Source organism: Nesoenas mayeri (assembly GCF_963082525.1).
Source record: "Nesoenas mayeri genome assembly, chromosome: 16".
Taxonomy (NCBI): Eukaryota; Metazoa; Chordata; class Aves; order Columbiformes; family Columbidae; genus Nesoenas; species Nesoenas mayeri.
Window position 1 is genome coordinate 9,190,517 of NC_137562.1, and position 25,792 is coordinate 9,216,308.

Sequence of the window (25,792 nt, forward strand, 5' to 3'; positions counted from 1 at the left end):
GGACCTCGCCTCAGACCCCACAGCCATGCAGCCCCTGCTTTCTGTTTTTTTGATCAGCCGGGCACCCGGGAGAAGCACGAGGAGAAGCATCTGAGCTCCCCTCACAGCCCTGCACGCATCCCATTCCCCCCACCACTGCACATCCAGACTCAGGCCCCAGAGCACAAAGAATTATTTGCAAGAAGTGCACACAACTGCTTCCACATTTTTTTCATTTCTCCAGGGTTTTTCTAAACTTGTTATAGCAAAAACACTTGGATCCTTTCTCCTCTTTCTCACCTGACCTGAGTTATCACCTGTTTCAGTTGCACTGGGCTGTCATTACCAGTCATCAAGTTAACAAACTCCATTCTTTCTAGCTCGCTGCCCTCTCTGCATTTTGTCATGATGAATTAGCTGGCTGCTGACAGAGATCTCCCTGGCAGGCTGCCCTTGTCAGGAATACAGAGGGGCGAGCAGGAATGCTGCTCGCCAGGAATCAAAGGAAAAAACAGCACCCAAGACCTTCCTCAGAGCTACCAGCCCCTTCAGGGACATGCACAGGAGCACAGCAACTTCATGCTTAGTCTAGTAGGCAATGAGTTAGTGCTTACCTGACCAGCTCCATCAGCCTCGCTCCACCAAAGCTGCTCTTCTAATACTTACAAATTCCCTGCTTATTGCCAGGCTAATTACAAGCTTTGACTTTGATTTTTTATTAGGAACTAAAGGAGAGCTTCTCCCAAGGTCCTGCGGAGATACATGCTCCTCTGCCATTAACCCCATAGGTGCTGCCCTGCCCTTGCCCCCTCCAAGAGCCTGAACAACACTTGCTCATCCAAGCCCAGGTTTGTTCTTCCAGGGTCTGATCTCAAGACTACAGAGGTCAATAAGACCCCACAGAGCTCAGCAGCTTTGGATCAGGTTTCTAGAGATCCAGTAAGAGAGCAACATCACTCTCGAGTCCATCCTGCAAATCTCCATGCTTTCCTATGGAAACCTTCATTCCTGTTTTAAGTCTATCTTCTGTTACCATGTGAAGTTTTGTTTTGCCATTACATAGCCCCAAATAACTTCAGTTAAATAGGAGAAGGAGAAAACAAAGCAGCCTCATGAGCTTTTCTTACAAGACAGCCGTTTTAAATGCAACTAACTCATTAAGAACACAGGCAAGGCTGTAAAGAATTTTATCACCAAATGAGCACAAATACTCTCACGTTTTTGCCAGTTGCCGCCAAACTAACAACAGGAATCTCTCATTGCATCTCTAGAGGGAAATCCACTGAGTCGATGACAACTTTTATAGAACTGGGCTGCAGTACAGAAGTTCTCAGTTAGAAGAATCACCCCATAGGCTAAATAAAGGTTCTCTGTTGGCTTTGCTGAAATGAGCCACAGCACAGAGCAAGGTTATGAGCTGAAGCTCCTCTGTAGAGGAGAAAGGAGTTTGCTGCTCTGCTTGAATTGCAGAACAGCAACCCAATGTGTTATACAGCAGGTTGGGATTAGTAAACACAAGTAATCAGCTGGCTGGAAGCAAACATTGGCTGTCAGAGAAGCTCCCAGGGCAGTTTATCAAGCCAATATTTCCTCCACAGAAGGAAGCTTTCAAACAGTTACATAAAATTCCTTTTTTCACTTGGTCACAGCCAACACAAAGATCATCTCAGGCTGAGCTTTCAGACCATGAATAATCACTGTTTTGGCCCAGAACTCTCTCAAAGTTTCTATGGATAATTGAGAAAGGAAATGGAGATTAATTGAGGAATTAGGAAGTTACATTTTCTTATCTGCAAAGGATTTATGCTGTCACTCACAACTTGCTGTAGGCCTGATAAGAAAACCACAGCGCAGTTCCAATTATGACTGCAACTTAGATGTATGACCTGGGAATTTAGGCCAGATGTAGAGTGCTCCAAAATGAACCTGTATCCTACAATTGCTCTGAGTCTGCTAAGATACAGCAACACTTTGTAATTCATTACTTACAGCCCAGGCTTAATTCAGGACCTACCTCCCATTTTTGTTATTTCTGACTCAGCCCTCATTAAGCAGACAGCAATACCTAGGTTATCTAGTCTTCAAAGAGCTTCACATATTAACTCACAACACCCCTGGCCAAGGGCCATAAATAAGTACTACTGTATTTAAGAAGGAAGAATTAAGACAGGGAAGCTGTACCACCTGTGAGGCCACATCCAGAGGAGATGCAGCAGCCTCCCCAACATGCCTCTGCTTAGCTCTCCATCCAGCAGAGAGAGAAGTCTCTCCCAAATGGTGCAATGGGAAATATTTCATCTGGTGTGGCCACTAGGTCTTTAGCAGCATTGGAAAAACAAAACAACCCAAAACAAACAACACCATCCAAAAACATCAGGAGCTTGTCAGGTATGGAATTACAGCAAAGTCCTTGGTCCAAGTGAGCCCATACACTCAATCTACTACATAGACCTTACACATCCCACAGCTCAGCTCCACCTCCTCAAACACAAAGCCTGGGCCTGACCCATAAATCCTCTACTCACCTTTGAGAGCCCTCCCACTTCTAAGTAAAAGCAGATGATGAAGATGTTCCAGGTGACCCAAATTGCAGTCCAGATGGCGTACTAAAAGGGAATGGAGGGGGTAGAGAGAAGTAATAAATATTAGGAAGTCACTGGAATTAGTTTATATATATATGCGATGCAGCTGGGGGCAGTGAAATGCCCTGAGTCAACACTGCAATTGTTTTATCTTATTTCTCATATGCAGATGGTTCTTTGGCTGATTAGAGACACAGGGGCAGGAGTTTGGAGGGAACAGATGAGCTTCCACTGTACCTTTGTCCAGCATCTAGTTCTCCCGCTCTGTGTTATGCACCATCTCAAGGTTACTTTTGTACTACTAATAATTATCTGAAATCTTCCAAGTTGGAAGTACAGTAGAAGTGCAGCCCTCTGAACAAGCTCAGCACCTCCTGCTTAAATTGTTTCCAATGCTCATGCCTGATTTCCCAAGCACTTTACTCAGTTCCTCATCATTTGCCATATCCCACCAGAGCAAAGGCTGCGAAAGGCTTTGAATAGCTCTGAACAAAATGGGTGTTACTTACCACCACTATGTAGCGAGGTCTATACTGGATAGTGCCAAAGAGGCCGAGGATAACGATGATGATGTGGAGGAAGTTGGCCAGGATGGGGGCCCACTGGTAGCCCAGGAAATCAAACACTTGCCTCTCTAGTGCAGCAAGCTGGAAGGGAGAAGGCAAAGAAGAGTTATAGCTTCTGGGTTCATTCTCAAGGTTTTGACGTGATCCCTGAGCAAATCACTGCAGCAGCTGAACATATTGCTCCTTTCTCAAAGCAATTTATTGCCTGTGAACCAGGTCAGTAGGACAGAACGTGTGTCTAAATGCCCCCCTTCCACTTTGTACTCATCCCACCTCTTCTGACAGCTAAGTGAATGCAGACCAGTGAGCTCCAGTGCCCGTGTGGGGACATGTCCCCTGTTCTGAGCACTTTGCCATGGGGAGGTGGCCCTGGCAGTGGGCAGGGCTGAGCAGCAGGATGGGAACAGCTCAAATGGCTGCAGCAGGACTTTCAGGAGCTCATTTGTCAGAGCCTTCAGCATCACTCCTGACACCCCTCATGTTTCTGCTCTCCAGCACACATCCATCAAATTGATAGAGAGGAGGAAACTCTCTCCTTCACCTTAACCCCACAGAAAATGCTGCCACCCAGCACAGAAATTCTGCAAACACATTCAATTTCTGAGAGGATAGGCTGTGTTCCTCTCCCACACTAACAACATGGTTCAAGGCTAGTACTACGTTCTAGAAATAAAACTCCATCACTGCTGAAGTGCTGGGCCTGATTTTTAAATCATATTTGCATAAAGATGTGGTTTTGATCTGTAACCATCATCTGTGTATCAGCAGCTCACCCGGATTGGAAGGGCTGTGTTATGCACAGAGCTGAAAGAGCACAGGAAACATGCAATTGCATGGAGCCTTTACATCCTCCCTGCCTTTAAACATTATAAGTGAAATAGTGAGTGGAGGGGGCAGAATGGTTCCTGCAGGTTTTTTCCCAGTGCTCAGCCTTACACAGAGAAACCTCTTTGCTTATCTTCACTAAAGCAAAGCATCCAACCTCCCCCCATTGACCAGTGACTTTGCTAGTGCCAAGGCACAGCAGGAGATTTCCCTGTCTCAGTAAGATTTTTAAGCATGTTTAAGTATCATAGTAATACACTGGGGTTGCATTATTGCATTTCATATGTATTTACAGCTAAATAAATCATTACAATTTACTATCAATAGTCATTAATTTAACTAGTAATTAGACATGAACCATGGATCATCCCAGCCCACTGTGTGCCATCAACTATGTGACATCTTTTCCTGGCTTGGCTTTTGAATGGCAGCTGGGGACCAAGCACTGGAGCATCTGTAATGACTTGAAGCATTCAAGGATGTGAGTGGTTGCAGGTCCCAGTCAAGCCACGATGAGGGAAGCCACATCTACTAAATGACCATTATTTCTTCTTCTTCCTGCGTCAGCAGGGAAATCACCTTCACACCTCTCTTGGGCTAGGAAGGCACTGCAATTCTCAACTCCACCTTGGAAGTTCAACAAAAATCAGTATTTCAAAGGAATCTAGAGCAGCCCTGGCTAAGGGATATCAGTCCACATGGCAATAAGCAGCTTTCCTTCTCTGACACATCTCTTCACTGGCAAAGGGGTGCAGGGAGTGGGGAGGGAATGGTTGTCAACAAATCTCTCTCTTCTGCGAAATAATGAGCCTTCTTTTTGAAGCAACACACGCTGCCTGGTTCTGATCCACGTGAATCACCTGGAAGATGCTGTGAGATGAGCTGTGTGGCCACATGTGGGGCTGGGACAGGGCAAGTCTGCTCCTTCTGGCATCCAGCCCGCTCCCCCCCAGCACAGCAGGTTTTCTATATCTCATCTGAAACAGCAGCAATAGGTTAAATGCTTAATCATTTAGGAGGAGATTAACGCACATACCTTAACGATATCTGGAAATTTGGACTCCTGACTGGCTGGCAGTGGGTCACTTGACTGTGACCGCTTCATCCAATCAGGCATTTAATTGGCTTTGTGCGTTACATTAACACGGGTGTACGTGCCGCAGAGAGCATCAGTTAGCGAGGGGACTTAATTGGGGGGTGTTCTGCAGAGATAACGCTCTGCTCAGCTTCACCTCCTGCCTTCAGGCCCTGAAATGGGAGATAAAGAGAGATCCTTTCCTCCCGTGCCTTCTGCCAGGAATTTTCCCACTCAGGCATCCGCATTTGGACAAGTGTTTTCTTCTCACAAACCAACATTTGCCATTAGGGCTGGATAAAAAGGGAACGGCTTGTCCTTCCATAGCTTCATGATGCTTCCTGGCTTGTTTGGACCAGGGAAGACATTGGTTTGTGAAGTGAGAGGTACCCAGCTGTCCTGGAGATGGAACTGCCTATCTGCACTGGTTCAGATTGGGAGCTCCTGGAGAGGTCTCCAGTCTCTGGCCACACTGGATTTTCCCCCCAAGATCCCAGAAATTACCTTCATGTCATACTTCCCTCTTCCTTACTGCAGTCACCCTTGTCTCCAGGTTATTTCTCTTCTGATTTACATTCCTTTGCCACTTTCTCCGCTTGTTTTTTTAATGGTTTTGTGTCCCTGGGAGCTACAGGTGTGACTGGCGCAGAGATCGGCTGGTTCGGCGGAGGGAGCAGGAGCTGGACCACTCTGCTTTTGTGTGATGTGCAAGTTGACACAAGCTGTTTCCCCATTTATAAAAATAAAAGCAATTTTCTGCAAGAGGTGTGTTATGACAAGCGTATTTGCTGATGAAACTAACATTGTATTATTGACAAGCAGGTAGTGAGTCTGTGCTGCAATCCAGCCATCAGAAATGCAGCCTGAAGTTACCTGGGGCTTGTTCCTCTTCCCCCAGGAACCTCACATAATTAAGAAAATATTTGCTAAAAACAAATAGATAAACAACCGTTGCCCTCATTACACTCCAGGTCTATGTGCAGAGCTTATCCATTAATTTCTGCTGAGATTTGCAGGTGAGCAGGACTGGTGTTTGTGAGAAGCTGGTCTTGATTTGGGGCTGAGATGTAAATAATCTCATGGTGCCCTCCAGATCTGGTTCCTTCAGGCTCAGAAATGGCAGGGTCAGGGTTTGCCCCTCCCTGCAGGTACCAAAATATCTGCACCCTCGTCCCAAACCTCTCCTGGATCCCTCTGGTTGAGCAGGGGAAATGCCGTCTTTGGTGCTGCAGGGTTTTTGAAGGGTAAAGTCCTTGCTGTAGCGTTTTTTACGATGATTCACAAAGCCTATTACATTCTAGAGGTATTGGTTGTAAAGAGAAATTTCACAGATTGTGGCACAGGTTTCAACCCATTCGAAGCTGACAGGACCTTTCCATCAGGAGGGCAAATTTCTCTTCTTTATGACTATTCTTATTAAAAATAGGATTCCTTCTGCTTCTTTTGCTTCTCTAGCCTGCAGAACATTTTTACCTTTCATTCTTTAAATTAAATGATTTGTTGTGGTGCTAAAATCAGAAGAGTTATGGCAGACTTTTCTCTCCTGAAATAAAGCACATTTCTGCTGATTGGAGTGAAACCAGAATAGCAATTGTCAGCCAGGCAAACCAAACAAGCCAAAGGCCTCTCTTGGGCTATCATTCATTTATACAGCCAGGAAAGATAAGAAAGGTAGAGAAGATGCTCTGCAGTTTACAGAGTCCTATCACCCAGTGATGCTGATGAACAAGTCAGAGTCACCTGTAATCCTTTAACTCCCCATCCTTTACAGCCTACTATCAAGGCCCTGTTATCAGCTAGATTTGCTCTTCTTAGTTTATTAAGCTTTTAAAGCCTTTAATCTTATTTGGTTTGGATCTGTGTCTTTCACTACATTTCTGAAATCAATTGGGACACAGAACAACAAATATCACTTTCAAGATGCAGACACGACTTGTACAGGTGCAGGAAAGATGCTCAGAAAGCCCAATGACAGGTACAGATATGCAATAAACACATCCTGCCTACACACACACACGTGTCCATATGTATCTGTTCCTGCAAGCAACCTCGCTTTTACATTTTCCAAGTTCAGCTTTAATGAGAGATTTCTCTTTGAAGTTAAGTGTTTGAAATAAATTTAGAAGCACACAATAAATGGGAAATTCTGATCCTACTGCAATAGACCAGCCAGGACTTAAAGAAGATACTCCTGCAAAACAGAAGGATAAATGTTTTATCCAGAAATCTAGACAATTTCCCACTGGCCTATAAAAAGGCAAAGTGAAAATTCTGCTTTTCCTTGTCTTTCACTGCTATAAGGACACAGAACACCACAGGCTGCTCCAGCACCCCTGCTCAGTGCTGCCTTGGACCCCTATGTGCCCATCTACAGCTTCAATACAGACAAAATTCACTAATTAAACCCCTATATTGACCTTCTCTCCAGCCTGAAGTGAGAAGGAGCCTCAGCTGCAGCCATTGGAGCCACTGCGCTCCGGGATGTTCAGGGCTTCTGGCCAGTGCCCAATGCTGTGATGCAGTGGTTGGTTTTCTGCCAACCGCTTTGCTTTTTAAGAAGATGCTCTTTGTTTGTCCACTGCGTAAACACCATCGGAGCAGCCAAGACTTTCACTGAAAAAGGTCACGGGTCTTTTCTTGGGGAAAAACTTGTATTGGTTTCCTGAGGTATTTTGGCTGGGCAATGGTTGATGGCTGGAGTTCAGGGCAAAGTCACAGTACTGCTGCCTCTGTGAGACATGATATAAGGATGGAAACTGAAGTGCAGCTAGCTGAAACAGCAGGAGGAAACTAAAAAGTCTCAAATGTATAATTTTAAAATATATCTATTTAGGTTTTGAACACAAATATCTCTATTTTTTGTTCTTTCAAACAGTTTGTTAGACAATACTAAACACCTGTCTGCTCTGTTTATTATTATTATTGATATTAGTATGATATTTATATTATTATACATAATCTCTCTATACAGCTGGTTTGTGTTTGTAAATGGTGAAACAGTGCTAGATCTCAAGAATCCGAAACCCAAGCTGCAGTGGGGTGAAACTATCAGCAGCGAGCAGAAAATTCCCTCTGTGCCAGGGCTGATTCAAGGTGGAGGAGATTTTGTGAGCAGAAAAATTATTAAACAATAAGTCTGCTTTTAGCAGAGTGACTGCATCTCTAAGTAAATATTAATGGTTGTAATAGCTGTTTAATTAAGTTTATCTGAAAAAGCAGTTCCCTGAGCCACTGCTTCACATCCCCCTCACCGAGGGGCTCGTTCTGCCGGGTGCCGCGTCCTTGTCTCTTCTAAAGTCAGCATCTCACGTGCTAATGCCCGGTGCATTCACATGAAATCTCATTTTTCTTCAATAAGTGTTGTCAAGGAAACCCTCCTCGGGGCCTTGTGATCCACTGCTCCGTTCCCAGCATCCCTCGCCGAACCACAGAGGTCAAGAGACTAATTGCACAGGAGGTCTCTGTTTGTCACTTTGTCTCTCAGACATCTTTGGTCACTCTGGATACAATAAGCCCCATTCTCTGCTCTGTTTGGTCTGTTTTCTCCGCAGAAGCTGCTGAAACCCCCTTTATTCATACAGACATTAGAGAGGCCTCCAACAGCAGACCTTAGATCTTTAAATCGTTTCTGTTTCAGAAGCAAACTGTGGGCAGCACGACGGCCTGGAGGACCAGTGCCTGCCAAAGGTCCCTGCTGGAGAAGTCCTCATGGCTGGTGTTGAGCCCCACGCCAGGTCTGTGCTCTGCAGCAGGGTCTGGCCACTCCTGGGGTGTTACCTCCCAGCAAACACAACTTTCAGTCCGCACCAAGCTGAGCATCAGGACTTCTCCCACCCCAGCGCCATCCTGTGCAGAGCCTGGGCAAATGTAACCCCTTGCTGTGGTGAATCCTAGAGCATCCTGCTGTTAAACACCATGCTGTCGAGTCCTCACCACCTCCTCCTCCTCACTGGCCTGGCACCTCTGTGCTCTGGTTTCTCCTCTGCTGGTATCATCCTGCGGGTTGGCAGTGATGCTCTCAGGGGTGCCGCTGCTTTGACCTTGATCCCTACGCTTTCTGCTGCTGAATGACTTTCACAAACATCCTAACTGCAAAGATACAGTGTTATTCAGTCCCATGTGCCCGAATGCTGCTTAGCATTCCAGGAAAGGCACAATCCTTGCCGAACACAAGGGATGAGGCTGGCACTGAAGTGATGCAGATGATGTTTGTGTCTGGAGTTGAGGCTCTGGCTTCAGAAAGGACTGAGCTTTCCCAGTACATCCCATACAGCCACCAGCCTTGCTCAGCTGAAGATGTGGGCTACACACAAGTATTCACAAACCTCTTAAACCCTTTTTCTCACCTTTAGTGGGAAAACCAGCCGGGATATGCAAGGGGGGCTGGGGTGGGAGGCAGTAGCTGGTAGCGTATCTTCTAGCGAGACTCTAAAGTCTGTGGTACCCACCACGGCACATCCCCAGGTACAGCACAAGTGTGACAACCCCTCTTCTGCTCCACAACCTTCTCAACGAGGTGAGCAGCAGAAGAGTTAATTAGCCAGCTCGTGCACATATGCCCAGCACTGACTTTCTGAATGGTGCTCAGAGCACAGCTCCCAGGAAAAAAAAAGGCTGCTTCCTAGGATAAACATTTCAGTAAAATTATTGCCATGTAGTGCCTAAATTTCTCTAATATCAGGGTCAGTTAAGTGCCTGGTGAAGCCTGTGCTCTGTACACCCCACACAGCCTCTGTCCTGCTTGGTTTGTCTGCACCACATCTTGCCCCAGGGCTCAGACCTCAGGGATGTAAAGAGATGTTTGTGCAGCAGCATCAAACACCCAAGCTGCTCTGTTCCCTTCACTCCTTCATCTCCTGATAGCATCTAAGTGCCCAACGCTGCTCTGATTGCTGATTGCCAAGATTAGCAATCAGGCTAAATTAATAAGCAGGTGCTTTTGTGATCCAAGCAAAAAAGCACTCTGACAAGAATGACAAACTTGTTTTATTTCTAACCTATGTCAACACTTAAACCTAAGTTTCCCAAACATAATTAAATCAATCCGTTGTGCCCACATTGCTCCCCTGTCTCCCCCCCCCGATTTTTTCTCCCTAGTTTCCTAGCTTGGCTTTGGCCCTCCAGCTTTGCAGCAGAGAGATGGGGCACTGGAACGGAGGGGACGTGATTCTATTTGCAACAGACATTAAAAAAATGAGTTTCTGCAACAAGTGCCTGACATCTTACCAGCCAGATGCTCTGTAAGGCTCAGCCTTACCCAGGCTCAGGCTCAGCACTTGTGGCAGTCCCAGCTTTCCCTTGCCTCTGGGAGGGAGGACTGATCCCACCTTGTACCAATGACCATGGGCAGACATCCCTGCTGGTGCCCACAAACAGCTTTAGCACTGCGGGGGGACCTTCTCCCACCAGTAGCACAAATTTCCCTGTTGAGTAAAGTATATTAAAGATGTGACATTAACTCACCAGCCATTTCCCTTGGGAGATCTGCTACCGTTTATGAAGCCATCTAAACACTATAAAGGCCGTGAAGCAGAGCAGTGTTGGGAGATCAGCAGGAATTTAATTTTCTAATAGAGAGATTTACTTCCTACCAACAGGGCATTATATTCTGTGATCCCTGCCTCTGCGCAGCCAGGAAGGCTGTCCAAAGTTTGGGCTGGTTTGCATGACAGGGATGCAGGAAAAAAATGAAAATACTTAAAAAATAACCAAGGGGTGTGTTGTATAGAGAATATAGCCTATACCCTCTGGACCTGCTATCTTAAGCATTGTCTGATTAGCAAAGCAGTCAGTTTTGCTGCTGCAGGGAGAAAGCAAACACACGCACGGGGCTTGCACTGTACAAGGCTGGACTGAAGGACTATTTGGGCCAGGACTATCCAGGCTGTCTTCTAATGATGTGGCAATCCAGAGTCTCCCAGATGTGGAAGCAGCAGTTTGGGAACAGCTCAGAGATTCCCATGTACTCTCGAGTGCACTAGAAAGACTTCAGATCATTCAGATGTTGGACCAAAACTCACAGGACATATAAAGCCATGAGATACTAGCTGGACTCACTCTGTTTAGACAAAATTATGGTTATGTTTACTATTTTATAGGCATTTACTACAAACTGCAATTTTATTTTGCCTGTGGTTACCTTGAAGTTGAATTCTGACATTAAATACACTGCTGGGAGCTTCCCAAAGGAGGGAGAAACTCTTGCTTCAGGCTAAAAAAGCCAAGCTCAGTTTTCCTTCTGTCCTGCCCACACAGAGCCTGAGAAAGACTTGCTATGTCAGAGGGACATTGGGAACATCCCCTGCCTTCAGCTTTATGAATAAAATGTCCCCTGCAAGTCTCATTCATGGCTGGCACCTGAGGTTACAAAAATGCCTCTTTAAAGGCAAAACTCCTGCAGAAAGGCACCTGAAGCCAGGGGAATATGAGGATGAGGGTTTATTGGTGTCCGTGTAGCATGGCCACCAAAGCCCTGCTTTCTGCAGAGCTCTGTTTGTCCTGAACTCAGCAGGATGCTCCCCAGAATGTGCAGACAAATGGTCCCTGGGTCACTGATCTTTTCTGAAAACGCCAGCAAGCCTTGCTAGATAAAACTCCCTGCTTTCCCCTTTGCTTGACGGTCCCTGTCCCCCTGCTCCGCAACTTCCACCCATCCCATCCCGCTCTCCCCCAGCTCCTTCCCACACGTTGCACTGGGAGCTCCAGCAGCTGATCCTCTTAATTAGGTCACAAATAGATCACGTGTAAAACATTTGCACCAGCCAGATCCTCTGGGGGAAAAACATGCAAGCTCTGCAAACAGCTCGAGAGAGGAAGGATGCCAGGGCTGAAATATCTCCTTTAAAACTTTGTCTGTAGGAGCCCTGTTTCAGTTTCTGCTCAGCAGCTGGGTCCCTGCTCCCTGACACTGTAGCTGAGTGGTAGTGTTGCTTTAATTTCCTCTTGCTCCTGCTGCAATGCCAGATTGCTTGGATATTCATAAACAGAAGGAGTTTAATGAAAATTATAATTAGAGCCCTGCGGTGCTCTTGCAGGTTCGCCTTTACACTGGGCTGCCTATTTACATTACAAATCAGGCTGGTGTCACTGCGGAGTCTACGGCGATAGAAGGGAATTCATTAAAAGGGAAGTGCAGGGTGGGTGAGAAGTAGGGAAGAAAGAAAATGATATTGTTATTATTAATAATCTAGGAAACTGGCATCTGCCATGGTCTTGCTGCAACTTTGCTCCTAGAAGAAAAGCCCATTTGTAATCATCCTGTGGCAGGAGGAAAGCACAGCCACCCCGAAACTTCCACTGGAAATTACTGCACAAACAGACCCTTTTTCACAAAGCAACTGTTTCTCATGGAAAGCAAGGTGGCAATGGAGACTTTATCCCCCTCACCAGGACACAGAGAAGTGCTCTTAGCACTTCTGCCTCCTCATACCTCACTGTGAAGTGAGGGGGGTGGGTAAGAAGAGACAACATGTGAACCAAAGGGATGTGTTTCCCACCATTTTACAGCTTTCCCTTGGCACCTGCCAGCAGCTACACATGATGCTTTTTGCTCCCCCCTGTAATGCCATGAGCAGCAGCTCCTGGAGAAAGACAGAAACCCTCATTCCGTGAAGCCAGAGCATCTGCTGCCGTGAGGCAGCGTCCGTCCAGCTGCGGCCTGGGGCTGATGAGAGGAGATCCCGTGGGAACAACATGGAGGCATCTGGGCATAGATGCACAGACACCCAGCAGCACAAACCAGTGTCATCTCAAAAGCAAATCAGTCTCCCGGCTTTGATTCTGCTCCTGCTCCTTCTACCAAAGCCCTCCAGCACGGTTGTTCCCATCTATATAGTGGAATTAGAAGTAACACCCTCATTTTACACAGTGGATAGATAGCCGGACACTTGGGTTGTATTTGTGAAAAGCTTCTTTAACATTTCACACTAATCATCCCTCATCAGCAGAAACCGCATCGTCATTGCAACGCTGCTTTTATTGGATGCCCATCTGCCCATAAAAGATGAGGTGTTTTAGGTTGGGGACCTCCCTGTGCCGGTGGCAGCACCAGCCCCCTCACTTTCCCATTATTTCTAGAAACAGAGAGATAAACTCACCCCACTGCCATGCCTGCATCCCCCCAAATTCAGCCTGACTGATGCTTCAGCCAAATCCCACAGTGCCCAGCAAGCGATGCCAATGCTCCCCTCAGCTGTTCATCTTCCCTCACACTCCTTGCTCAGAGGACGTAACTTCAGTCCAATAAACAGCTGGGAAGTCAGGGCAGAGCAGATGAGCTAATACTGCAGAAGTGATTTGGTTTATATATCAAAACAGACCCGGGAGACTTTCCACTCTGCACATCATGGTAACATACAGAATTTCCAGGCAAACCAGAAGCTGGAGGTATTTTAGGAGTTGGGCTGCAAGCGGGTCAAGTGATGTGCTTGGATTTCACGCATGTTGTCTTCAGTATAAAATGACCCATACTGTGATAGCTGAGCTTTAATCATCACTAGGAACACTCTGTTGTTTATGCTTTGCAAAAAAACCCCACAACCTAACATAAAAATGTGCTGATTTCAGTTACAAAAAAAGGACAAAAGAAAATTCATCTCGCAAAACTATAGTTGAAAAAAACATGCAGCCATTTTTCAGCTGAAAAATAAATATCAGTGGAGAAATACTGCCCAGCTCTCCCCTAATGAATGTACCAGCAAACTTCCAGGCCTGTCCTCAAAGCATGAAATGAAAAAGCACTGGGAAGAAAAGAGTATTTTGGACATGAAAAACATTTAGCGGTCCAGGTTCTAGTTCCAGTAAAATGCTTTTGACAGGAAGGGTTTTAAATTGGAACAAACAGGAAAACGACTATTTTGTTACAAATAGGGACTGTCAGAGGCTTTTGGGGTATGGCAGGAATTCTACAATAACCACAGTCCCCATAAAGAACTTCCAGAAAGCTGCTAGAAAATCAATCAATCACTGTTTACTTCCATCTTCTGATTGCTTCAATGAAAGGAATCCGATCAGCTATACTTAAATAATCGATTAATTACCTTAGTAATTACAGGTAACAAATCTAGCTTCCCTTGCCTCCCTCCAGACATGTAAATTTTCCAGCCACTTCAGAAGGCAAAGCCAATTTTGTGTGACCCAAGAGGACATCTGAGCTGTCACTCAGGAGTGTCTGGTGATGGAAGTCACTAAACCCATGTTTTTCTCATGCTCCCCATCCCCGGCATTGCTGTGTTTTCCTGCTGCTCTTGAGAGGAGCTCCATGAAACAAAAGGTCCTTATCAGGGATTTCTTAGCAATACAGTATCATGCTTTAAAAAAAAAAAGCTATGCTTTAACAATATCTCCCACTTGTACTAATGGCATTGACCATATCAGTTTTTGTGCAGCATCCCCTTTGTTTTTGCTCTTCAGTCCAAGTAGATGATGAAATGAGACCCATGACGTTCAATTTGATGGAGATGAGCTGCTGGCTTTCCAACAGTGTAAATAAGGATTCAGTGCCTTTTAAAAAGCATTATTTTTAAAGGAAAGCCCTTTTGAGTGAGGGCTAGAATGGGGTTATTTTCCACATGACCAAGCGTCAAAAAGAAAGCACGGCCCAGTCCATGCTCTTATCACCCTCTTCAAGTCACCCACTGGATTGATTTGTCACAAGGTGAAATAAGAGCAAGTCCTCAATTTATTATCATTTTCTACTTGTCCTCCTTAATGCAGTTCCTGCCAGGATGAGTTTGCTGTGGGAAAGTGGAATGAAACCAGGCCTTTCACTTTGCTGCTAAATGGGACCAGGGGGAAGCTCTCAGGGGGGAGGGAAAAACCTTCCTCATTAGAAAGGGAAAATGTGCAACGCAGAGTTTTCATCGGATGCCGCCCAGCCTCCCAATTAGGATGGCTGAGACAAACAGTGGCATTATTATATGGAACTGTTTATCCAGTGTCACTCAGCCATTGTTTTTTTTTATGAGCATCATTTATCTCTTCTGTTGTGCTACCCAATTTGTTTGCATTTTCAGTCCAGTTGAGTGTCTCGATTTTATTGTATACATTTTTTGGCCTCCCACCAACTGAGTCTCCAATTAAGTTTCCAAGAGTGTTGCACAATGGCCCAGCTCCTCCTGCGCTTCATTTTTCGCATGACGTTTGCATCCCCTTCGTTTCACACTGCCGCTGCCCCTCCCCTGCTGACTCCTCAATGGCTCATGGTTTATTCAACAGCAAAGCTGAATTTCTCCCTTTTTTCCCCCTTCCTCCTCTCTTTTAAAATAGAGACTGGTCAATAGATGCTGCTTTGGCAGCTCTGGAGAACAAAGTTCATTTGCAGCAAATCTTTAGCGGTCACGTCTCTGCAATTTGGTGACCTTGGAGGGATGAACTCTGAACCGTGGGGCAGCAGCTCAGATGTGGGACACTCGTGAACTCTTGTGTCTCCTCTGGCCACGAAAGGGGACAAAGCCTTGCCCTCTATTAGCATTTGTCACCAAAGCTCCATCTGCACATGGTCCTGCCTCCCTGCTGCACCCCGTGGAGGTGCCAGACAACTCCTCATCCCTGAAATGACGGCATCTTTGCCTTGTCCCTACTCCAAACTTTCCAACCACTTTCTTACAATTCTTTTGATCTTCTTGCTTATGGGTCTGTCTGCAAGGGTTAGCTAAAATAGAAAAGTGCTAATTCACGTCATGGAAATTGAAATCCTTGCCGCTACATGAAGTAACTTCAAGGAAGTTTAATCTAGCAGGACTCTGAGTTGAACTCTAGAGCAGTGATAACAGTATCTGTGCATCGCCTTTTCCACGAGCGCGGCAACACTGCAGCGGTAAGAAACGTATTTTCTTCCTTATCACAGCAGGCTCCAGGCTATCGCTATTTCTGATGGGATCCTGCAAAATCCCATCGAGCTCTGAGCCCCGGGTTACAGCTGAACAAGGGCTTCCCTGCTGCATTCCCGCTGACTCTGCCAGGACTGGGTCTCCAGGATTTCTGCTAGAAAATCTGTGCAGTGTCTTACCGCCAAACACTGCGGCTCCATCTGAAATGCCCTTTGTTTGCAGGTTAGTGTCCAAAACTGGGAGCGAGGAGCTTTACACGGCCATGGGAGCCACCACGAGGGAAAAACTTGGCAGCCGCGAAACCTGGGTTACGTCTCACGCAAGGAAAGCATCCTTTGGCTAAGTGATCTACAATGGAGTTTACTGCCCCTTCACCTCCCGTCACTGGGAGCTGCTTCAGAAATTCATCGCACTTTAAATGATCCACTCAAGTACCCACTCAGTCCCAGTTCATAGATTGCAGAGCCTTTATTACACAGCCATATATTTAGCACTGGAATAGTTCTCAGCAGTTGTAACAGCCCTGTCATCTGAGGAATAAAACAAAGAGCCATTATTCATCAGAAGAGAGACACAGTCTTTATTGTCTGAGGCCATGGCTGAGTTTTTATATCACCCTATCTATTCTTTCAGGCTGTCACACAACTCAGTTTTAAGCCATTTCAGTGGCAGCCCTGGAAGCCCGGACGCTTCTGTAGCTGCTCATAGCCAACTTCCCAGCTAATGTTGTTTTAAACCGACAGCAGGACTGATGCTGAGCACACTGAGTGTGGCCGGTGTCTCCAGAGCAGGACAGTCAACCTCTTCAGAAGAGCTCGTGGCAGGCGTCAGCCTCTGGCGAGGTCAGGAACAAAACCATGCAGGGTTATTTAAAGACACAAGGAAGGCTACAAGGAGCAATGTTTTAAGGCTGGTAATCACATCTCCAAACCCCCATAATCACTTTTCTCCGCATCCCCAGAAAGCAAAGGCCACATAACAGACTGTGAACTCCCGTTACACTTCTCCCAACACCCGCTCTCTTCCCAGCAACCTGCCAGGCTAATCAGTCAAACTGTATTCTGCACATATTTAGCATTTCTGAGTAATTACGATAATCAGATTACTCTCCTAATTCCCTCCATATACAATACAAGCAGGTGTATTGCCTTTCCCACAATGATATCACAAAAAGCGCGTTGTCTGCCAGAGCTGGGGATGCCAGAGCCCGTTCTCATCTCACACGTGGAAATCTGCTGCTCACGGATTGACAGTACCAGGGGAAATTAGGAACCGGGTTTGATTTGGCTAAGTAGCCAGTAGCTCAGATATTCATGCAAGCTATCTAAATGCACAGTCTTCAAATCTGGCCAGAAATCTGGATGTTCTCTGCACTGTTCTCAAGGGAAGAGCTGCAGGTGCAGTTGAACAGGAGGTGTTTGGCCCAGAACCTCAAAGGTGGGACAGTTACCCTCTTAATGGGCTATCAAGGGTCCAGCATTTCTGAAAGGAGGAAAGGATGCTCCCAAGGCCCATAGCGTGGAGTTAGGCACTCCTGAGTATTTGGACCATGGCAGTAATACTAAGGAAAGACCTTGCCCCATACCCTCCACAAAAGGGCCATCTGCTGAGCTTTATGTAGGGGAAAACTTTGCGTGTACACCTTAAAGTACAACCCAATATACTTCCAGCACAAAGAAGCTGCTTATAATGTGCAGGGCAATGCTCTTATTGTAGTACTGTCTATGTACTGTAGTAATGTCTAAACCTCCTAAATATGAAGAAAGCTGAGTAAGGCCAGGATTTAGATTCTTCCTGATCTCCAGGTAGGTTGACCGTCCTAGTATTGAGGCTGAGCTCTGGATACTACAGAGGTAATTTTCAGGTGGAGCTGAAGATAGACAGTGACAAACTGTTAATTGAGGTGAAGCTGTTTATCTGTGATGGATGAACACACCATTCAAAGCACTCCATGCAAGGTTACACTCAATATTTTATAAGTTTCATGTGGGTAATAAAATGCTCCATCCCCTTCTTTAGTGTCCTCTATCTCACCTTCCCTGTTCAGATGAAACGGTGCTTACAGATGAACTATCTCCAGAGAATAGCACTTGGAAAACATAATATAGCATCAGACGCTTTAATGGGTACAAGGCTGTTGTCAGGGTCACCACAGCCATCGGACAGGTCCCGGTTCCCCAGAGAGGGGTCACAAGAGGCTTTGTATAATCACCATAACTATGTATTCATCTGAGCACCAGGATTCATTTTTATTAAGTATATTTAGCTCTTGAGGAGAAGTGTAACCCAACTATCCTCAATATGATTAAATTCTTCTTCTTTTGTATATCTGACCAGGTAACTGGTTTTCCAAGTGCTCAATAGTGAAGGAGAGAGTCCGTCCTGGATCATCCTGACCAACCCATCGCAGTGCAGTGGGACCACTGGCTGCCCTGATGGGGTGGCAACCAGGTGGCAACCAGGACCTGGGTCGACATGCATGTGTTTGCTCCATCGATGCAGAAAAAATATGATGATGGTCCTGGTTCTCTGGAGTTTTGAGCATCGGATGAAAAAATGGTGAAAAAAAAATAGGTAGGAAAGGTAGAAAAGAGATATTTTACTGGCCTGAGAGCCTGGAGAGCAGGTGGGAAGTTGCCTGCAGGGCTGGGTAGTGGCTGAAAGGTGGCAAAGGAAGCTGGCACAGGGACTCCCAACGTCTGCCATCCCCAAGCAGGTGACAAGGACAAGCTGTTGCCCTGATTCCCACAGTATATTTTCATTAAGCCGTGGCAGACGGCAGCGGAGGTCACCGCTTCCACACCATCATCCTCGCAGCCGAAAGGTGTCGGAGAATCTGACACCTCAATTACTAAACCCAGATTCACCCAAACAACACCCAGGATGAAGGGGGATCAGAAAAGCTGCTCTCCTAATTCTCCATGGATTTTCACCTTTAGAGAATATCTGGGGCCCGCACTTCCCCGATAAACAACGTATTTGTGTCTAACGTCCTGACACAGAGCAGCTGTGCTGAGAACAAGCCACAGACACCAGGAAAATGGCATTTAAGTCCGTGTGGATGTGAGACTCAAAAGCATCCCTTGGAAAAGGCAGTTGATGTTAATTAGCTACCACGAAGTCAAGGGAGGATCTACTGATCTTGCCCCAGCAGAGAACTGCTGCTCCCTCCTCTCTAGTCTGTGAAACCTTGGATCATAAAGCAAAATAAAACTTCTGTTCTTCACAAGCACTTGGAGATGTGGGCCCGGGGCTCAGCTAACCCAGGGAGAAACCAGAGCGAAGCAGAAATAATTTATTCTTATTCTGAAACCTCGTGAACATTAAGGTAATATTATGACTCTGGAATGATTATGAAATATCTCAGATTGGCAGTTCTGCAAGCATTTGTTCATTCGGTTTCCTTCCACAACACAAATACCAAAGCCACCCAAAACCACCACCCTATGAGCAGATAATGAGTCAACTCAGTACGGCACTACCCTGTGCTTCCTCTTGGAGGATTTCTCCCCTTGAACCCCAACATGAGCTGGGTTTAGGGGAGATACAATGACATCAGAGATAGTTGGGAGATAAGAACTTCCAGAGTGCACAACTCCAAAGAAAAATAAAACAACAAACCAACTTCTTTCTAATGAGACTTTTCAATTTTTTTTTTTAAAGAAGCTTGAAAATGCTTCTGAAAAGTTCAGATTATTTGGGGTTTGGCACAACAAACCCCCCCATCATTTTCAGCAAACTTCGCTAAATGCCAAAATATTTTCAATTTTTTGCCCAGAAAAGTCATTTTTTTCCCCCTCTTCATGTTTTGGAGACAGGGAATGGGAGAAGAATGTGCTACTTTCCAGGAAAAAGTTTCCACTTTATTGAAAACCTTTTTTTTTCTACCAAACTTAAACTCAGACACACAATCTGTGCAATCGGATGTGCTCCTCACATCTATTGCAGCCCAGGAGGAGAGGGGCCAAAGGGAACGCCACAAGTATAAGGACATTGAATCACAAATCATCTATGGTTTTTTGTTTGTTTTGGGTTTTTTGGGGGGTTTATTGTTTTGTTTGTTTTTAATAAGAAAGGAGTTTTTAATAATAAATAAACTTTTTTTTTAATAAGAAAGAAAGGTTCATTTCTACTGACCTCAAACCCAATGGGCCACTTACTACTCACTGATCATCTGCATTTTCTTAAGTGCTCGCAACGCAATGGGCTATTCCAGGGTTTTCCTGGAGGAAAAGCGATCACAATCTGGCCTTTGTTATCCAGCTTATTCTCCAAGAGTTCATACTTGAGGGCCCCCGGAGCAGATTCTTGGAAGGGCTCCATTTTACACCCCGGCCAAAAATGATCCGACTTTCCGTATATTCTTAGCAGAAAATGGAGCAACGTCAGGCCAGGGCTGGCGGGTGCAGAGCTCCCTTAACCCCATTGGAGGGGAAAACATCTCCTTCTCTTCTTGTATGACCCTGGTGCTCAGAGAGAGGAAAAGGAGAAGGCAAAGGAGCAGAAAGTGGCCAGGAGAAATCAGACAGCGGTCAGGCAAATACACTGTGTCAGCTGAAATAAAGCCCCGGTTCTCCGAGAAGAGTTGACTTCGATACCACCCTTGTCCTCAGCTGCTTTTTGGCTTGGCCTTCACCAAATTTAAATCCTGAAAGCGCTCAATGGGTTTGGTTAGAGGACACAAAGGAACGTGGTTGCTGTGAGTCATTTGCTGCGATGGGAAACGAGGATGTGGGCAAAGCACCATCTGCAATGGGGCACGGCTGGAGCACGGACCCCCAGCTCCCAGGGGGCTCAGTCCGCTGTGCTGCAGCGGTGCTGACTCCAGCTGCTCAGGAAAGAGAAAAAAACCTCATGCAAAAATTCAACATTTGGAGCTCCACAGCTCCAAAATCACAAATGTTCGCCAGCACAGCAAACATTTGCCAGCACATTTTTGATTTTTCGCCAAAATATTCTGGCCAAAAATTGGGAGAAAAACTCAGAATTGTCTATGGAAAGCAGATACTTCTCACGAAAATATCCATTTAGTCAAATCCCCAGGTTTTTACTGAAAGTCAGCTTCAGTGGAAAATGCTGACCAGCTCTATTATTGGTGCAGCTTTAATTTTCCTTTGTCTGGAACAGACATGGAGAAGACAGCATCTGTCAAACGTCGTCTTCAGACTTACGTTATTATTTAGCCTGGAGTATTGTTCAAGGACTTCAGGAAAGGTTCAAGCCGTCACAGTGCGTGCATATACGCAAAAGATAATCCCTTCCCTAGAGGGATTATCATTTAAGTGCAAACCATGGAGGAGATAAACAGCTGGGGAGAGCACAAGGGAATTTTGGAGGGTCCTGAGCAGAGTGATGAGCAAAGGGACTCTGTGCTGCCTTTGCACCCTCCAGTGCCTCATGCTCAGCCGTCCCGCAGCTGTGCGAGCTCAGAGAGACTCATCCAACCGCCCCAGCTCCAGGGGCAGCTGCAGGGGAGGGGACAGATGGGTCCTGCTCTGCCCACCCTGCCACCAGCTCCAAGTGTCCCTGGGATGTAGAGGACAAAGCCAAGCAAGTCGTGTCTACAGCCCCCAGATGCCACAATCCTCTGTGCTCCTCACCTTGAATGGGAAGATGTTCAACCACCCTTCCTCTTGCAGCTCACATTTGCCAATCCCATCAGGTCCACCCCCTGCGTGCTCCTCATCACTTCGTGCCTTCATCGAACTGCCCCAACCACTTTAGCTACAGGACAAGAATTAGAGAAGGATCTGTGCTGCTTTCAAATTGTTTCAAAAACCAGTCACCCCCTTCTGTAAGAGATTAGCAAAAGCATCGCCAAGAAATGAGTGAGGGAGAAAGAGAGCACAAGAAAATAAATAAATAAAGGTATATGGTTACTTTTGGTTAGTCCCGTCCCAGGGCGCCTTGTTCTGTGCTCATATGAAGTATTAGTCACTTTTTCCATTAGAAGCTCTTATTCTAGGGGGATTTATAATGTATCTGTAAAATTGTCTCCAGGCTTTGCTTGGCATCTGAGCTCTCAATCCACGGACAGAATGTAAAGAAACTCCAGTTGTTTGATTTATTGGGACAGGGCATGGGGAGGGAGGGAATTTTTCCATGCTCAGTGGAAATAAATTCACATAGTGCCTTCAGTACACGATCACTTCTCCAGAAAATACACCGTTTGGGTGCAATCTCATGCTGGCAGAGAAGAAAGAAGCAAATCAATTATTTTTTAATATTTCTCTGCCTGAGACCCAGCCCTCGTTTGTGGTTTCTCACCGTGACCCACCCAGACCACAATCCCACTGGGTGCAACAGTCTCATATCCCTTGGGTTCAGAAATCCTGCCCTTGACAAATCTTTTTCAACCCTAATTTCTATAAGGGACATTTCTTAACCCTCTGCAGTGCCTCTCTTACAGAGTGCTGATTTTTTTCCTGGGGCAGCCTATGCTTCATTTAAGTTTTACTCATGTTAATATACAACTGCTTGAGGGATGGGAGGGATGAGGAAGGGCTGGTGAACTGCGAGAATTAGGAAGTCACAACGCCTCAGGATGCACAAATTCTGGGCTACAAACACCCATCACCTCACTGACGGTCTCCTCTCTGGCATGGCTGAGGATAAGCTCATCTGCAGGGTGGCCTTGACCTGGGCCCAGCGTTCACCCAAACTTCTGCTGAAGTCAGGGATGGATCAGGAAGAGAGGAAGGACTGGGGACATAGACACACATGGGGATCAGGGGGAGACAGAGCCAGAAACTTCTGGCAGCTTCCCTGCAGCACCGATCAGCAGAGCAACTGCCTAACGTGGACGTTTCAAGGAAACAATAACCTAAAATTGGAACACGGCAAATTATTTATTCAAACTACAGCCCTCCCTCCCCCCTTGATTAGCAAAGCGCTGGGGAGCCAACCCTGATTTTCTTCAGACAGATGCACACGACTCTCCTCCTCCTCCTCCTCCTCCTCCTCCTCTCTCCCCAGCAGCTCTCAGCCTGAGGGAGGCTGAGGATCTCGTTGGTATTCACATTGTGTAGCGGCTCCTTGAATTCACGCGTTGTTCTGCTCCCCCACTGGATCACAAACTTTTTCACTGGGAGCACACACTGAAGTGATGAATATGTTTGTTTTCTGCCTTCTTTTCCCAGGGAAACATTTAGGCTGCCACGTGCAAACACTTCCCCACACAGACAACAACTTGCAGCTAATAATAAAACGATCCCTGCGAAGCATTGCAACCCAAATTCCTAATTTGACTTTTGGGAGGGAGTTGTTTCATGTTTCCATGCATCGTTTATAAAAAGCCCCAGGGAAGCCTTGAGGAACAGACAGGAGAACATGTACAGAAACACAAGGGCATGCTGCAAAACTCAAGTGGGAAATCCCAGTGCTGAAATCCTCTCCTTGTCTAAGTCAGAAGCAAAACCTCCAGAGAGAAGAGAGGAGCTGGGATTTCACCCCTGGGACTTTGGCAGTGGGAGACACGGAGCTTGGCAACGTATCGGGAAGACTGTGAAGGGTTCAAAGTATCAAATGAAGCAGAGCAGAGACAGGAGAAGAACAAAGGAAGTTCACGTCATTATAATTTATTGATGATCTTGGCCTGATCACTTCAGTGTTTGTCTTAACAGATTCCACCCCCAAGCAGCAGTGAGTCCTGCAGGTCACTTGGCCCTACTGATGTGGAAGCGATGTGACAATTTACTTACAAAGTTTGCTTAAAAATATAACAAATAAAATGTTCAAAAGTAGCAGGGTGGATCTCACCCTCACCCATTCACTTGCTGGGAACCGGCCGGGGTGTCCTGCCCTCTCCCCCATTGCAACACGGCTCCAGGAATTCCCTCCCCACACTTCACATTTTTCCAGCTCTACCAATTCACCCAGCAAGTGCCATGGGAAATTGCTAAGGCCAAGGCATCCAAACTTGCTTAAGAATGAGCCAAACTGATTCTTTTCTTCAAGGAGGAGGGTCTTAAGGAAAATAAAATGCTGGGGGTTCTTTGTCCCTGTATCTTGGATACGAGAAAACTCCCACGCTTGTCAGAAATAAGAACAGCACCAGCAGCTCATGGCTTTTTCTCTTTCTTATTTTTTTTCCCTCCAGTGTGTGTGAGTGTGTGCTTTAAAGCCAAACAACACAGTGATGGGTTTAAGAGACAGTGAGTGTTGAGATGCCAATTTCTGATGTATTACAGGGCACAGCTCCTTTCTTCTGTGATCATGGGTGAAAAATCAAAAGAAATAATCCAGGAGACTAAATACACTCCCCAGCCATTCAACTCACTCATAAATATGCCTAGCAAGACGCTTTGTGAAAGAAAACCCCATCACTTCTATTCTGGGATTTGTTTAACTACGAGTCAAATCTTCCATCCACATCTTCCGATGGTGCTAGTCAGCGTTCACAGGATGACACTCCCACCCTCATCCCCTTGAATTTTAGGCTGATAGTTTACATTGAAAACCGAGCAGATGCCCATTTTTTCTCTCCCACCTTCAGCAAATCGCCCGCTCTCCCTCCCTTTGCAGAAAGTGCTCTGCTGTCACAGCCAGCAACTCCAAAACAAAGAGTTTTAACTAGACTCACCCCTTGGCTGACTATTCAACAGAACTTAGCAGGAAGCCTGCCCTTTCCTGCACGCTGCTAATGCCCCAGAATAAAGCAAATTTGGAAGAAGTAAATGAAATTAAATACATGGATGCTGTCATTTCCTTTTTAAGGCTCGAGGAGCCCTGAAGCCCATTAGCTATTGACAAGAAGGGGACCCTCCAGATCCAGGCTGGATGCATAGACACTCAGGGAACAACCAGACCTTTGTTTATCATGTTATCATGTATGCAGATGTCATGAGGACAAGGGACCCAGCAGGGACCACACTTTCCGCACACCGAGAAATGTATTCCTAACAAAATACATATATAAGTACATTATATCTAAGCACTTCATCCCGAGGAGGTCTTGGTCTTCCAAGCCAACATAAACCCCTCCCGTGCAGGCGAGCAGGGGGGAACAGAGGGATACGGGGACACAGGGACACACGGACACAGGGACACAGCCGAGCCCTTTCTCGCAGCTGGAGATGACAACTGAAGGTACCGGTGGGTTTCGGCAGATACGAAGTTTGGTTTGGTTTGGAACATCACCACCAAACCGCCTGGACTCCTTGGATGGGGTGATTTTTTTTAGTTGTATTTTATAAGCACAAACTTATGAATTGAGAACTTTTTTTTTTTTTTTTTTTTTTTTTTTTTTAAAAAACGTTTCTACGAGTTATAGACATCACTAAATTCCCCCGCTGTGCAAAGTGTCCCCGGAGCGCAGCCTGACATCCCTCCACCATCCTCGGAACCGGAGCCTTCACCAGCCCCGGGGCAGCGGACGTTCGAGGGAGGCTTTTGTTCCCGGCTCCATCCCGGGGAGCCGAACACCCCGTTCTTCGCCGTTTCCCCCCTCTCCCCTCCCGAAGCGCCTCCACTTACCAGCTGCAAAGTGCAGAGGAAAATCAGGGTGCAGCGCCCGGTGCAGCATCCCATGGTCCCCGAGCCGAGGGCAGGGGCAGCCCGGGGGCTCCGCGCTCCGCGGCCCGGCCCGCAGCTGCCGTTCGCCGGGAGCAGGAGGGACGGACGGACGAACGGACGGGCGGAGGGAGGGAGGGAGGGAGGTGGCGGCTGCTGGCGGAGCCCCTCCGGGAGCCGGGGAGGAGGCAAGTGGGGCCACAGCTTAAAAGGGCAATGCCCCGCCGGCGGCTGCCGTCCGACTGCTGGTGGGGCTGGCGGGGCGGGGGATTCGCCCCCCCGGAGCCCTCGCAGGGATGCTGGATGCTCCCGGGCAGAGCCCTCCCCCGGGGGCTGAACCAGGCAGAGCAGCCGGGGCAGCTCCTTTTCCCCCAGCGAGGAGTTCGTAGGGCAGCCCCTGATTTCTTTTTTTTCCCTTGATGGGAC

The 25,792-nt window shown here is 46.6% G+C and overlaps 1 protein-coding gene across 1 annotated transcript in view; it reads right to left on the bottom strand.

Annotated features, from left to right (window-relative positions):
• Positions 1-25,384, bottom strand: part of NKAIN4 (sodium/potassium transporting ATPase interacting 4) — a gene marked incomplete at its 5' end in the record, with an annotated part of 41,513 nt that extends 16,129 nt beyond the window's left edge. The window contains 3 exons of the mRNA XM_080354649.1: positions 2,505-2,585; positions 3,071-3,208; positions 25,331-25,384. Of these exons, the coding sequence (XP_080210775.1) occupies positions 2,505-2,585; positions 3,071-3,208; positions 25,331-25,384 (273 nt within the window). The remainder of the gene's footprint in view (positions 1-2,504; positions 2,586-3,070; positions 3,209-25,330) is intronic.
• Positions 25,385-25,792: the final 408 nt, after the last annotated feature.